Source organism: Cebus imitator, unplaced genomic scaffold (assembly GCF_001604975.1).
Source record: "Cebus imitator isolate Cc_AM_T3 unplaced genomic scaffold, Cebus_imitator-1.0 Scaffold14, whole genome shotgun sequence".
NCBI classification, from domain to species: Eukaryota; Metazoa; Chordata; class Mammalia; order Primates; family Cebidae; genus Cebus; species Cebus imitator.
The window spans coordinates 11,582,244-11,593,558 of record NW_016107329.1 but is presented as its reverse complement, the minus strand read 5'-3'; the positions used below and the strand labels follow the sequence as shown (position 1 = coordinate 11,593,558).

Below are 11,315 nucleotides of genomic sequence, written 5' to 3'. Positions count from 1 at the left end.
ATCAAAGTGCTTCCCATGAATTATTTTAACTTCATGATAACCTTGTGATGTGGGTATTATAATTATCTTTTTATGTATGAGGGAACTGAGGCATGAAGAGATTAAATCATCTGTCATAGTTCACTTAAGTGGCAGAGCTGAGATACAGACCTAGATATGTTGAACGTAAGAGCCCAAACTCTTAACAGTGATGCTATACATATGTTTATATTTGTATCGAAAAAAAGTCAAGAAAAATAGATACCAGGATGTTAACAGTTAACAGTGGCTGTTTCTGGATAGCGAGATTATGAATGACTTTTGTTCCCTTTATACTTTTCTGAGTGCTCTGAAAATTTTATGATTTACATGGATTATTTTCATAATCAGAAAAAAAACCAAAAACTAAATTTCCATTTTGGAAAAAAGCCAGCAAGCCATTGTTTCCAACCTGTAGGTGCAAACCTCTGAGGAGCAGAGGGGCAACTTCATTATTACAAAGATTCCAGAAATCTCTACCTGGCCCAAGCATTGTTTAGAATGAATAAATAATATGCTTGTAGCACACTTCTTTCAAATGCATATAAATACTCTCATTATGTATATACATAGTGGTTTTAGTTTGTTACATACTATCACGTGGAGATCCATGGCATTTTCATTAAAATACTAAGGCAATGGTTGGGATCAAACTCTCTTAGTTTGAGTGTCTTCTCAACAATTTACTTCCCTTTTTCCAGGGGAGGCAGGAGGAAATAGAAGAGAAAAACTGAGAAGTCGCACATTATTAAAAGTTAACCCAGGAGGCTTGCTTCCTGGAGAAGACAATTTACAAGAATGAGAGAGTATGGAGAGGGAGTTGGTGTAGGCCCAGTTTATTCTATTCTGGAAAGACAGAGTGCTAATCTCCCCCATATTGTCAAGGGCAAGTGTCCATCCTCAACCACAGGGATGTCAACATATCAGTAGGGCAGTGGTGCCTTAAGACCTGAGCGCTAACATTTGCTCTAGGGCCAGGCTGGTTTCCAGTCAACAGGAAGACCTGGAGTGGGAGGGCAAAGTAGGCAGAACTTTTTCTTTTGCCAAAGTGCCTCAAAGGTGAGAACCTGCCTTCCTTTCTCTCATTCTTTCTTCTCTCCGTTTGTAATGTGTCCCTTGTCTTCTGTTTCTGTATACCGTCTCATTCCCCATTCAGGTCCCCAGGACATATGCCCCCATAGGACTCTAGTGATCTCATTACATGTAAGAAATCACCCAATCATAGATCCTCACTTACTGATTCTTCACTTAACACGGAGGCCCTAGGGCTTTCAGGCATTAGGAGCAGATATACTGACAAATAAGATATGGTCCCAATCTCTTTAGAAGCATGCAAACTTCAGGTGGAAAAAGCAAAAAACAAAATAAAAAACTACACACACAACCATGTTTGATTTAATGGGCATAAAGTTACAACAGGAGTCAAAGAGAGAAATGAGGGCTTTGCTTTCCCCCCTCACTTTGGCCTGTATTTGAGACTCACCTAGAAACCACCCTCTACACTCCACCCCTGGTCACGGAAAGCTTGGAAGATTGGCTTACTCCAAAGAAAAACAGTCCTAACTAAGTCAATGGCATGGGGGAAGAAAAGGAGGTAAGGAAGGGAGATTGTTCTGTATTAAAATAAAATTAAGATCTTGACAAAGGGATCAAATACGAATCACTATAGTCTTTGAATACAGCTATCAATTTGCAAGAAATACAGAGGAATATGCTGAAGCACCCTAAGTAAGTATGAGATAAGCAAAATCCAAATTGTGGGAAATTCTACAGGTCAAATGCTGTGGGTTCTTCAACAACTAAATCATAAGGAAAGGAAAGAGATGGAGGGGGAACTGACTTAAACTCTTCAAAAGCACCAAAGTCATGGAAGTCAAGGAAAGATGAAGAAACTAACCCAATCTGAGTAAGGCCAAATTCTAGATGCTCCCAACACCACAAATCCCTAGAACTCCCTTCCCACCAGTCATCTCCCTAAGGTCACACAAAATCCCTATAGTTTCTGAGTAGCCTGTGAGGGGTGTTTCCCCTTCTCTGGGTCCCTGTGTCACTCCGACTGCATGGCAGTCATTCTCATCTTTCTCCATCCTGATGTCCTAATAATCCTAGGAAAGAGAGCCAAAGTGCAAGTGGGCTGGACTAGACCTGATGGGGCAGTCCTTGTGCTTCAGAGCCTACCTTTGCAGTGGGTGGGGGGCGGAGAAGGACAGGAGGGAAGAGGGCAGGTGCAAACTCCTCAGAGTCATATGCATTCACTATTGAGTGAACTTCCAGAGGCTGGTGGCACCTTTGGTTGGAACACTGCTCTGAGATCTTTGCCTCCCTCAGGCTCCTGAGCATCATGCCTCATTCCAAGCAGCCTAGTCACTTCCAGAGTCTGATGCTTCTGCAGTGGCCTTTGAGCTACCTTGCTATCTGTGAGTATTGACCGAAGACTGCATAGCAAGAAGCCAGAGTCAGAAGCCAGGGCCAGATCTAGGGTGACTTCTATGGCCATGTGAAGTCTCATCTCAAGCCTTTCCATCATCTAAGATTGTACTAGAGAGTAAAACCAAGGAGTCTCAAGTACCATGAGTGCCCTGGAGAAGAATGAGATAGCACCCCAGGAGATGGTGAGAATAGGTAGGGGCGGCAGTGGGGTGGTAGTGTATGGAACAGGTCATGATGGATATGAGTAGATCTAGTTAATTTCAGCCACTTCCTAATCCTTACTATCTAGAGAGGAAAAATGAGGCCCAGGGAATGCTCCTTATGATCATGGGGAATAGGACAGAGGAAACATTAGCATCCCAGACTTAAAGAAGTATAGCCTGTGTTTGAACCATAGAGTTGTCATTCTGGGGGTGGTAGCATGGGGGAAGACAGTGTCACTGGAAAGAATGGTGAATGGGCAAGAGGACAAGCATAGTGAATAGGAAACATTAGAAGGATGCAGATACTGGGTAGGTGGTGTGTAGGAAGATATGGGTACTATAGGCGTGAGGGAGAGCTGGCTAGTGGCTTAATGAGGGATAATGGATAGGGATGGAGACAGGAGACAAAATGAAAAAGATGGTGGCCAAATAGGGGCAGGAGGAATAAAAGCTGGTGGGAAACAGAGAGCAGGAGTACAGAGATACAGGCTATACAGGAAAGCAGGTGGACAGGGATGACAGGTAGGCAGAGAAATAGGGCTTGTGTATGGTAGATGATAGAGGAAGAGTTTGAAGAACAAGTAGACATGGATGATGGATGAACAGGATCTGGCTTGTGTCGAGGGCCAGGACCAGAGGCTTAGGTAATGTGGAGGGCTGGTAATAGGACTGCACATGGTCAAGTTCTGCTGGCAGCACAAATTTGGTCTAACTTGGTCCCTTATCAGTTTGGATCTTGCAGCCATTGTTCATCTACCTGCTATTTACATCCTTGTGGCCGCTACCAGTGCTTTACTTTGCCTGGTTGTTCCTGGACTGGAAGACCCCAGAGCGAGGTAAGACTCATAGACCTAGAAAGAAGAATGTTCCATCATAATCTGCAGCCAGGGAGTTCCACTTGCCATACCACAGGCCCCTCATCCAAGTTCTCAGAGCCACAGGAGCTGAGCCAGACAGGACCATCCTAGGGTCTCCTCTAGCAGAGCCATGCAAGGAAAGCCCTGGGTCCGTGGAACATATAAGGTGGCACACGCTGACATCAGTCCCTACTGCTTCTTTTGTCTCAGGTGGCAGGCGTTCAGCCTGGGTAAGGAACTGGTGTGTCTGGACCTACATCAGGGATTATTTCCCCATTACAGTAAGTATCTCTTCCCCAGTGACCTCACAGTTCCCAAAATACTGGGTCGGCATTTATGCCACATGACTAGAGTTGTCCATAAGAAAGATAAGTATCTCAGAGAAGTCTCAGTCTACGCTAGATATACTTCAAGATTCAACATTTCTACTGAGTACTCTATCTCTGCTAGGAAACTTTGGGTGCCCTTGGCATCACCTGCCAGCTGACACAGGCAGAAGGCAAGCACAGTTCAGATCAGTTTAATAAGCATGGATTGAAAGTCTATTCTGAACCATGTTAGGAGTACAGAGAAGTGAAGAGGATCCAGTTCTCTGCCATCGAGAAGCTCACATCTCATGGGGAGGACAGACAAGTATATCATTTGTTTGGCCCAAGGTACAGAAGTAGTTCAGATGGGGGATAAGGAAAGGCTTCACAGATATGGTGACATCTAAGCAGGGTTTTCCAGGTTCAATACAAGTTCCTTAGGCAAGCACTGGAAGGGGACTGGGGGGAAACAATGTCAGGAAAAGGTTCCAGAAACCTCTTGAGGTACTGCTATGCTGATCCTCAAGGCACTCTTTGGAGTATACAACAAACACTTGCCCCAATTTTTAGAGCCAAGCTTCCTGATCTTTTTCATAAAAGTGCTCATAGAAAATGATAACCTGCACAAAGCACACTGACATAGATGGCTGAGGCCTGGCAGTCCTACCTGTCCCAGATCCTACCCTGTTGTCCAGTAGCCAAGGAGACCAGTATATCAGCCCTCCTGAAACCCATTCATGGTCTATTTGTTGGAAAGCTCTGCTTTAGAGAGCACCCTGATCCCTGAAGTGTCACCACCCTTGTTTCTGTCACGTAATCTCATTCCACCACCTCTGGCATTTCTCTCCATGGCTGCAGATCCTGAAGACAAAGGACCTGTCACCTGAGCACAACTACCTCATGGGGGTTCACCCCCACGGCCTTCTGACCTTTGGCGCCTTCTGCAACTTCTGCACTGAGGCCACAGGCTTCTCGAAGACCTTCCCAGGCATCACTCCTCACTTGGCCACGCTGTCCTGGTTCTTCAAGATCCCCCTTGTTAGGGAGTACCTCATGGCCAAAGGTGCTTCTGACCATACTTACTGGAGCTTCTGGTCCATTTTTCTGTTTGGAAATGTACCCTTTTAAATCCCATCCCCTCTTCCCCACCCCCCACCTCCATATCATTATAGCATAGTTGTCAAAAGCATACGTTCTAGAGCTAAGCTGCCTGGGTTTGAATCTTAGCTCTGCCCCTTGTGTGGTCTTGAGCAAACTAGCCTCAATTTCCTTATCCATAAAGTGGTACAGATGAAAATAGACTGCAAATCAACCAGAAGTTGGGCCAAAAAAAAAAAAAAAAAGTCTGACCTTAGTTGTGGGATGATGACTAAGTGAGATAATGCAAGTAAAGAATTCAACACTGGCCAGGCCTAGTGGCTCACTCCTGTAATCCCAGCACTTTGGGAGGCTGAGACAGTGAATCACCTGAGGTCAGAAGTTTGAGACCATCCTGGCCAACATGGTGAAACCCCATCTCTACTAAAAATACAAAAATTAGCCCGGCATAGTGGTGGGTGCCTGTACTCAGGAGGCCGAGGCGGGAGAATCGTTTGAACCCAGGAGGTGGAGGTTGCAGTGAGCCGAGATCATGCCATTGCAATCCAGCCCGGGTGACAGAGCGAGACTCTGTCTCAAAAAAAAAAAAAAGAGAATTCAACACAATGCCTGCCTGCCACAGAGTATATGCTCAACAAACAAGAGCTGTTGCTCTTACTGGGAAAAAGAAAGGGTAAAATATACATGGGATTCAGAAAGTCCTTCTGGTTATCCCACCAAAAACCTTCCTACCAGTTTTGACTCAGTGCCTCCTACAAAGTGCAGATATTGCCTCAGTGTGAGCTATTCTATTTGTCCACAGCCTTTTCTTCTCTACACTCTTTAGTCCCATCTCACTGATCCTCTCCTAGGAGCTATGGGAACAAGCCAGTGGAGAGCAGAGAAGAGAGTGGTCCCTCTTAACAATTTTCTCCTCTCCTGATCATTTTGCTCCTTGATTCTCTTTAGGTGTGTGCTCCGTGAGCCAACCAGCCATTGACTATCTGCTGAGCCATGGCACTGGCAACCTCGTAGGCATTGTAGTGGGAGGTGTGGGCGAGGCCCTGCAAAGTGTGCCCAACACCACCACCCTCATCCTCCAGAAGCGCAAGGGGTTCGTGCGCACAGCCCTTCAGCATGGGTAGGTGTTCTCCCCAGAGGGGAAGTGCATGGGGTTCTCTGAGCTGCATGACCTTGTATGTGATGCCAGCATGAATCAGATGCAAATTTTGCCCTCAAGGAACATACTACCAAGAAAGAATTTTCAAAAGGTACAGGTCATCCAGTCCTTCTCAGCTAGCTAGACTAGTTTCCAAGAGGCCAAACCATAAACCCAGGTTCAATATCAAGGGGGATTGGGTTAAGGCTGCCCTAGCATATAGATGATGTCCACATTATCTCTGTCAATACTGATACCTACACCTGTCTGCTAATGGTAAGTGCAAGAGGCAATACAGTATAAATCGTGCATATGCAGGAATTTTAGATCAGCTCCTAATCTAAAATCCTGGCTCTGTGACTGTGCACCCTGGGACAGGTTCCTTAACCATTCTGAGCCTTGGAGTTTTTCCATCTTAATGATGTGGCTAAAAATGGTACCTACTCCATAGGGTGACTGTGGGTTTCATCCCCACAAAACTCTTATTGTGTCCCCAGCACACTATAAGAGATCAATAAATGTTAGTCATTGTGACTTAGGGGTCCAAGCTTGGAGCTGTAGAGTGCCCCATTGGGTCAGCAGGCCAACTCCCTGAGCACAGGGACAATTGTCCTATTGCAGACTTAGAGAAGAGGGGAAGATTTCTTCCAAGTACCTTGTCAGAAGGCCCTGTTCACCAGTTGGAAGAATCATGTAGGGAAGAGAGCTCTGAGCTGGGAGTCCATGGTTCCAGTCCAGGTCCTGTCACTTACTGACAGCCTGAATGACTGTCCCTTTCTGCACCTGTGCTTCTGCATACCCCACTGTGTCCTCCACGGCCTTTGCTGTGAGGAACCAGTAACATGTCAAAGTGCTGAGAGATTGTTATTAGCAAGTCACAAAGATTTGTATAAGAGAGATTTACTCTTCTCTCCTTCAAGGAATTAGCCTGACTGTCTACCCAGGGCACTGTTAAGGGTGGATTCTCATGGTCTGTGGAAGGGAAACAACTTTTCTCTGCTCTATGCATTGCCCCCTTGAGCGAGAGACATATCACATAAAGTATGGGCATCTATGCAAAATTACTGTCATCTTCTCTGTGCGTTCTACTAATAGAAACAGTCACATATTCCCCTCCTTGACACTTCCTGGAAACTTTTCACGATATGGGTCTCTCTGGGGATCTCTGTTCAACTTCTCTTGCTTCCCTGACCCCCCATATCTTGCCATTGTAATCCTGGCCTAGAGACCGTTCTCTCACTGGCCTTGAAACTTTCATGAGAAGAGACATTAAACAGGGGAACCCTGTATAGTGCAAGAAAAAATGCTTTATGTCATCAGGATTTCATCAAAATAGATGAGGGCCTGGCAAGCAGACAAATGTTCTTCCAGGGTGGGTCTCACCCTAGTCTGTGTTTAGAAAATAAATTGGAGTTTTCCTACAGGGCTCATCTGGTCCCCACCTTCACTTTTGGGGAAACTGAGGTGTATGATCAGGTGCTATTCCATAAGGACAGCAGGATGTACAAGTTCCAGAGCTGCTTCCGCCGTATCTTTGGTTTCTACTTTTGTGTCTTCTATGGAAAGAGCTTTTGGCCAGGCTCCGCTGGGCTTCTGCCATACTCCCAGCCTATTGTCACTGTGGGTGAGTGCCACTCTCAGCCCCAACGCCACCTCAGGTTTCTCAACCTCAACCTCAGCCCAGTCCCATTGAAGAGCAGGGCAGCAGCGGGGAAGCTGGGAGCTGATCTGGGATGTGAGAGTCAGGCCCAAGGTAAGAGAGGGAGGTTAAAGGAAGAGGAGGTTCTAACACTTTACCCTTCTCTTTTCCCATCTCTCTTGGCAGTTGGGGAGCCTCTGCCACTGCCCCAAATTGAAAAGCCAAGCAAGGAGATGGTGGACAAATACCATGCACTTTATATTGACGCTCTGCATAAACTGTTTGACCAGCATAAGACCCACTACGGCTGCCCAGAGACCCAAAAGCTAGTTTTCCTGTGAATAAAAGGACTGCATGCTCAGGAGCACAGGAGTGCCTGCCTTGGAGAAGAGACTCACCTGCCACTAACTAAAGAGAGGCAGGAGACGAGGGAGTTATGTGTGGTAGGGGAAGGCATGAGGAGTTCCTTCTTTGTCTTCTTGCCACAGGGCCCTTGTGGGAGTTCTTCCTGAAGAGCTGCACTCAGTATTCATTCCTCATGTCGGGGCCTGATGCCTGGTCATCACTGGAGTCCTCTGGGACACATTAGCAGTCACTTCGTATTCCCCCAGCCCCTGAGAAACTATCTACTTTCTGTCTCTGTGGATTTGCCAGTTCTGAACATTTTATATAAATGGAATAATACAATATGTGATCCTTTGTGGCTGGCTTGTTAGCATAATGTTCCCAAGGTTCATCCACGCTGTAGCACGTATCAGTGTTTCATTCCTTCTTATGGCTGGACAACACCCCAGTGTGCATAGGTATGCCACATTTGTTTATCCATTCACCACTTGATGGACATTTGGGTCATTTCCACTTTTTAGCTGTTATGAATAGCACTGCTCTAAACACTGAGGTATGTACAAGTTTTTGTCTTGTCATCTGGCCTCCCCAGATATAAAGGCTTATCTTATGCCCACAGCACTGACAAGCATCCCTTTAGGATAGGTAAAAGGTACTCAGGATCATTTTTTTGTTGGCATAGGCATTTCCCATAAGTCACCTTGTCATAATGATCCTGACTTCATAGTCCCAAGGTACTTGCAACCATCCTCATAGCCTCCTGTGGGGAATACACTTAATATCTATGTTTTAAAAACTTACTAAATCTTGTTTAAAAGTTTTTCTTGCCAGGTACAGTGGCCCACACCTGTAATCCCAGCACTTTAGGAGGCCAAGGCAGGTAGACTGCTTGAGGTCAGGAGTTCAAGACCAGCCTGACCCCGTATCTACTGAAAATACAAAAATCAGGCGGGCGTGGTGGCACACACCTGTAGTCCCAGCTACTCAGGAGGCTGAGGCAGGAGAATCTCTTAAACCCAGGAAACTGAGGTTGCAGTGAGCTGAGATCATGCCACTGCACTCCAGCCTGGGAGTCAGAGTGAGACTCTATCTCAAAAAAAAAAAAATAAGTAAGGTCGGGCAAGGTGGCTCACACCTGTAATCCCAGCATTTTGGGAGGCCAAGGTGGGTAGATTATGAGATCAGGAGTTCAAGACCAGCCTGGTCAATATGGTGAAACCTCATCTTTATTAAAAATAGAAAAAAAATTAGCTGGGCATGGTGGCACGTGCCTATAGTCCCAGCTGCTTGGGAAGCTGAGGCAGGAGAATCACTTGAACCTGGGAGGCAGACGTTGAAGTAAGCTGAGATCCTGCCACTGCACTCCAGCCTGGGCAACAGAGCGAGACTCTGTCTCAAAATAAATAAATAAATAACAAATAAAAGTTTTTCCTAAAACTGTATTCTGAAAATCTTAAAAGAGTAAATAAAAACACAGATGTCTCTTCCTTCGTGAGGCAGCCAACAAGAGACACTTAAAAACACAGCAAATGACCAAAAGTTAAAAGACCATTTAGACCACTAGCCTTTTTTCCTTTGCTTAACCTTTAAATGTTGGGTCTTGGTGGGGTCCCAACCTCCTCTCACTTTCTACTGTTTCAGGTCTGAGACATTTATTTCTAACCCAGATTTTCCTCATAAGCAAAGAGCCAAATATATCCAATTTACCAGACTCCAATGAGTACCTCAACCTCAGCATACCCAATGCCAGTTGAGTCCTCTTCCTCTCACAACTGCACAACTTATCACCAAGTTGTATTGATTTCACGACCTTCATATTAATCCAACCTGTCCCCTTCTCCCCTTCTACAGTCACAACCTTGTCAAGGCCCTCAACATTTCAAGACTATTGCCACTCCCTCTAGAAAAGTCCTCTCTAATCAACCCAATCATCATACTATTTCCAGGGCAATCTTCCTAAAACTTATATCTGACTTGTTACTCCCCTGCTTAAATCTTTTACTGTTCCTACAGTGCCTCTACCAAAATAGCCTAAATTTTACTCTGGGCACCACTAATGTTCCTTAGATGTTAATGAATATTGCACACACAAAAATGGTTCTGTGGGGTGTGGTGGCTCACCCCTATAATCCCAGCATTCTGGGAGGCCAAGATGGATGGATCACCTGAGGTCAGGAGTTCGAGACCAGCCTGGCCAACATGGTGAAACCGCATCTCTATTAAAATTACAAAAATTATCCAGGCATGGTGGCACATACCTGTAGTCCCAGCTACTTGGGAAGCTGAGGCAGGAGAATCACTTGAACCCAGGAGGCAGAGGTTGCAGTGAGCTGAGACTGTGCCACTGCACTCCAGCCTGGGCCACAGATGAAGACTCTGTCTTAAAAAGAAAAAAAGAAAAAAAAGATTCTGTGGTAAAAGTAAGGGTAGAAGATGCTGGATTAAACAAATTTTGACAGGTATATTTATTAAAATATTTTCAGAGTTCTTAGCACACTAATGAGCACTGTGACTTTTGAAAAAGGAGTATTTAGCATTTCCCAAACTTATCTGACAAAGGAACCCTTGTTTCAAGTAACACTTATTAACAGTTCATAGAACATTTAGACTTTCTCTAAATGCAATTTTGGAAATGCTGGCCTACAGAATAAAGTTTGAATTCCTTAGCATGGCAGAGAAGCCTGCCAGTAATATAAGGAAGGTGGCTGATTTGATTTAGAAGCCTTGTTAGTCCATTTTGTGTTACTCTAAAGAAATACCGCCGGGCACAATGTCTCATGCCTGTAATCCCAACACTTTGGGAGGCCAAGGTAGGCGGATCACTTGAGGTCAGGAGTTTGAGATCAGCCTGGCCAACATGGGGAAACCTCGTCTCTACTAAAAGTACAAAAAAATTAGGGGAGCACTACACACTGGGGTCAGCTGGGGGGAAATAGGGAGGGACGATAGGGGGTGGGGAGCTGGGGAGAGATAGCAAGGGGAGAAATGCCAGATGTAGGTGATGGGGATGAAGGCAGCCTGCCAATCACACTGCCACGTGTGTACCTAGGCAACAATTTTGCATGTTCTTCACATGTACCCCAAAACCTAAAATGCAATAAAATAAATAAATGGGGAAAAAAAATTGCTGGGTGAGGTGGCCTGCACCTGTAGTCCCAGCTACTCAGGAGGCTGAGGCAGGGGAATTGCTTGAACCCGGAAGGCGGAGGTTGCAGTGAGCCAAGATCACTCCGCTGCACTCCAGCCTGCGTGAAAGAGTGAGACTCCATTTCAAGAACA

At 45.5% G+C, this 11,315-nt stretch overlaps 2 protein-coding genes across 2 annotated transcripts in view; both read left to right on the top strand.

Moving 5' to 3' along the window:
• LOC108284463 (40S ribosomal protein S25-like) overlaps window positions 1-752 on the top strand; it is a 1,314-nt gene extending 562 nt beyond the window's left edge. Inside the window, exon 2 of the mRNA XM_037729387.1 lies at window positions 720-752. Within this exon, the coding sequence (XP_037585315.1) occupies window positions 720-752 (33 nt within the window). The remainder of the gene's footprint in view (window positions 1-719) is intronic.
• A 1,481-nt stretch (window positions 753-2,233) lies between these two features.
• On the top strand, window positions 2,234-8,380 carry AWAT1 (acyl-CoA wax alcohol acyltransferase 1). The gene is made up of 7 exons (XM_017501314.2): window positions 2,234-2,435; window positions 3,380-3,487; window positions 3,719-3,789; window positions 4,675-4,879; window positions 5,863-6,034; window positions 7,477-7,676; window positions 7,878-8,380. The coding sequence occupies exons 1-7, from the start codon at window positions 2,360-2,362 to the stop codon at window positions 8,030-8,032; spliced, it is 987 nt and encodes a 328-aa protein (XP_017356803.1). The 5' UTR covers window positions 2,234-2,359; the 3' UTR covers window positions 8,033-8,380.
• Window positions 8,381-11,315: the final 2,935 nt, after the last annotated feature.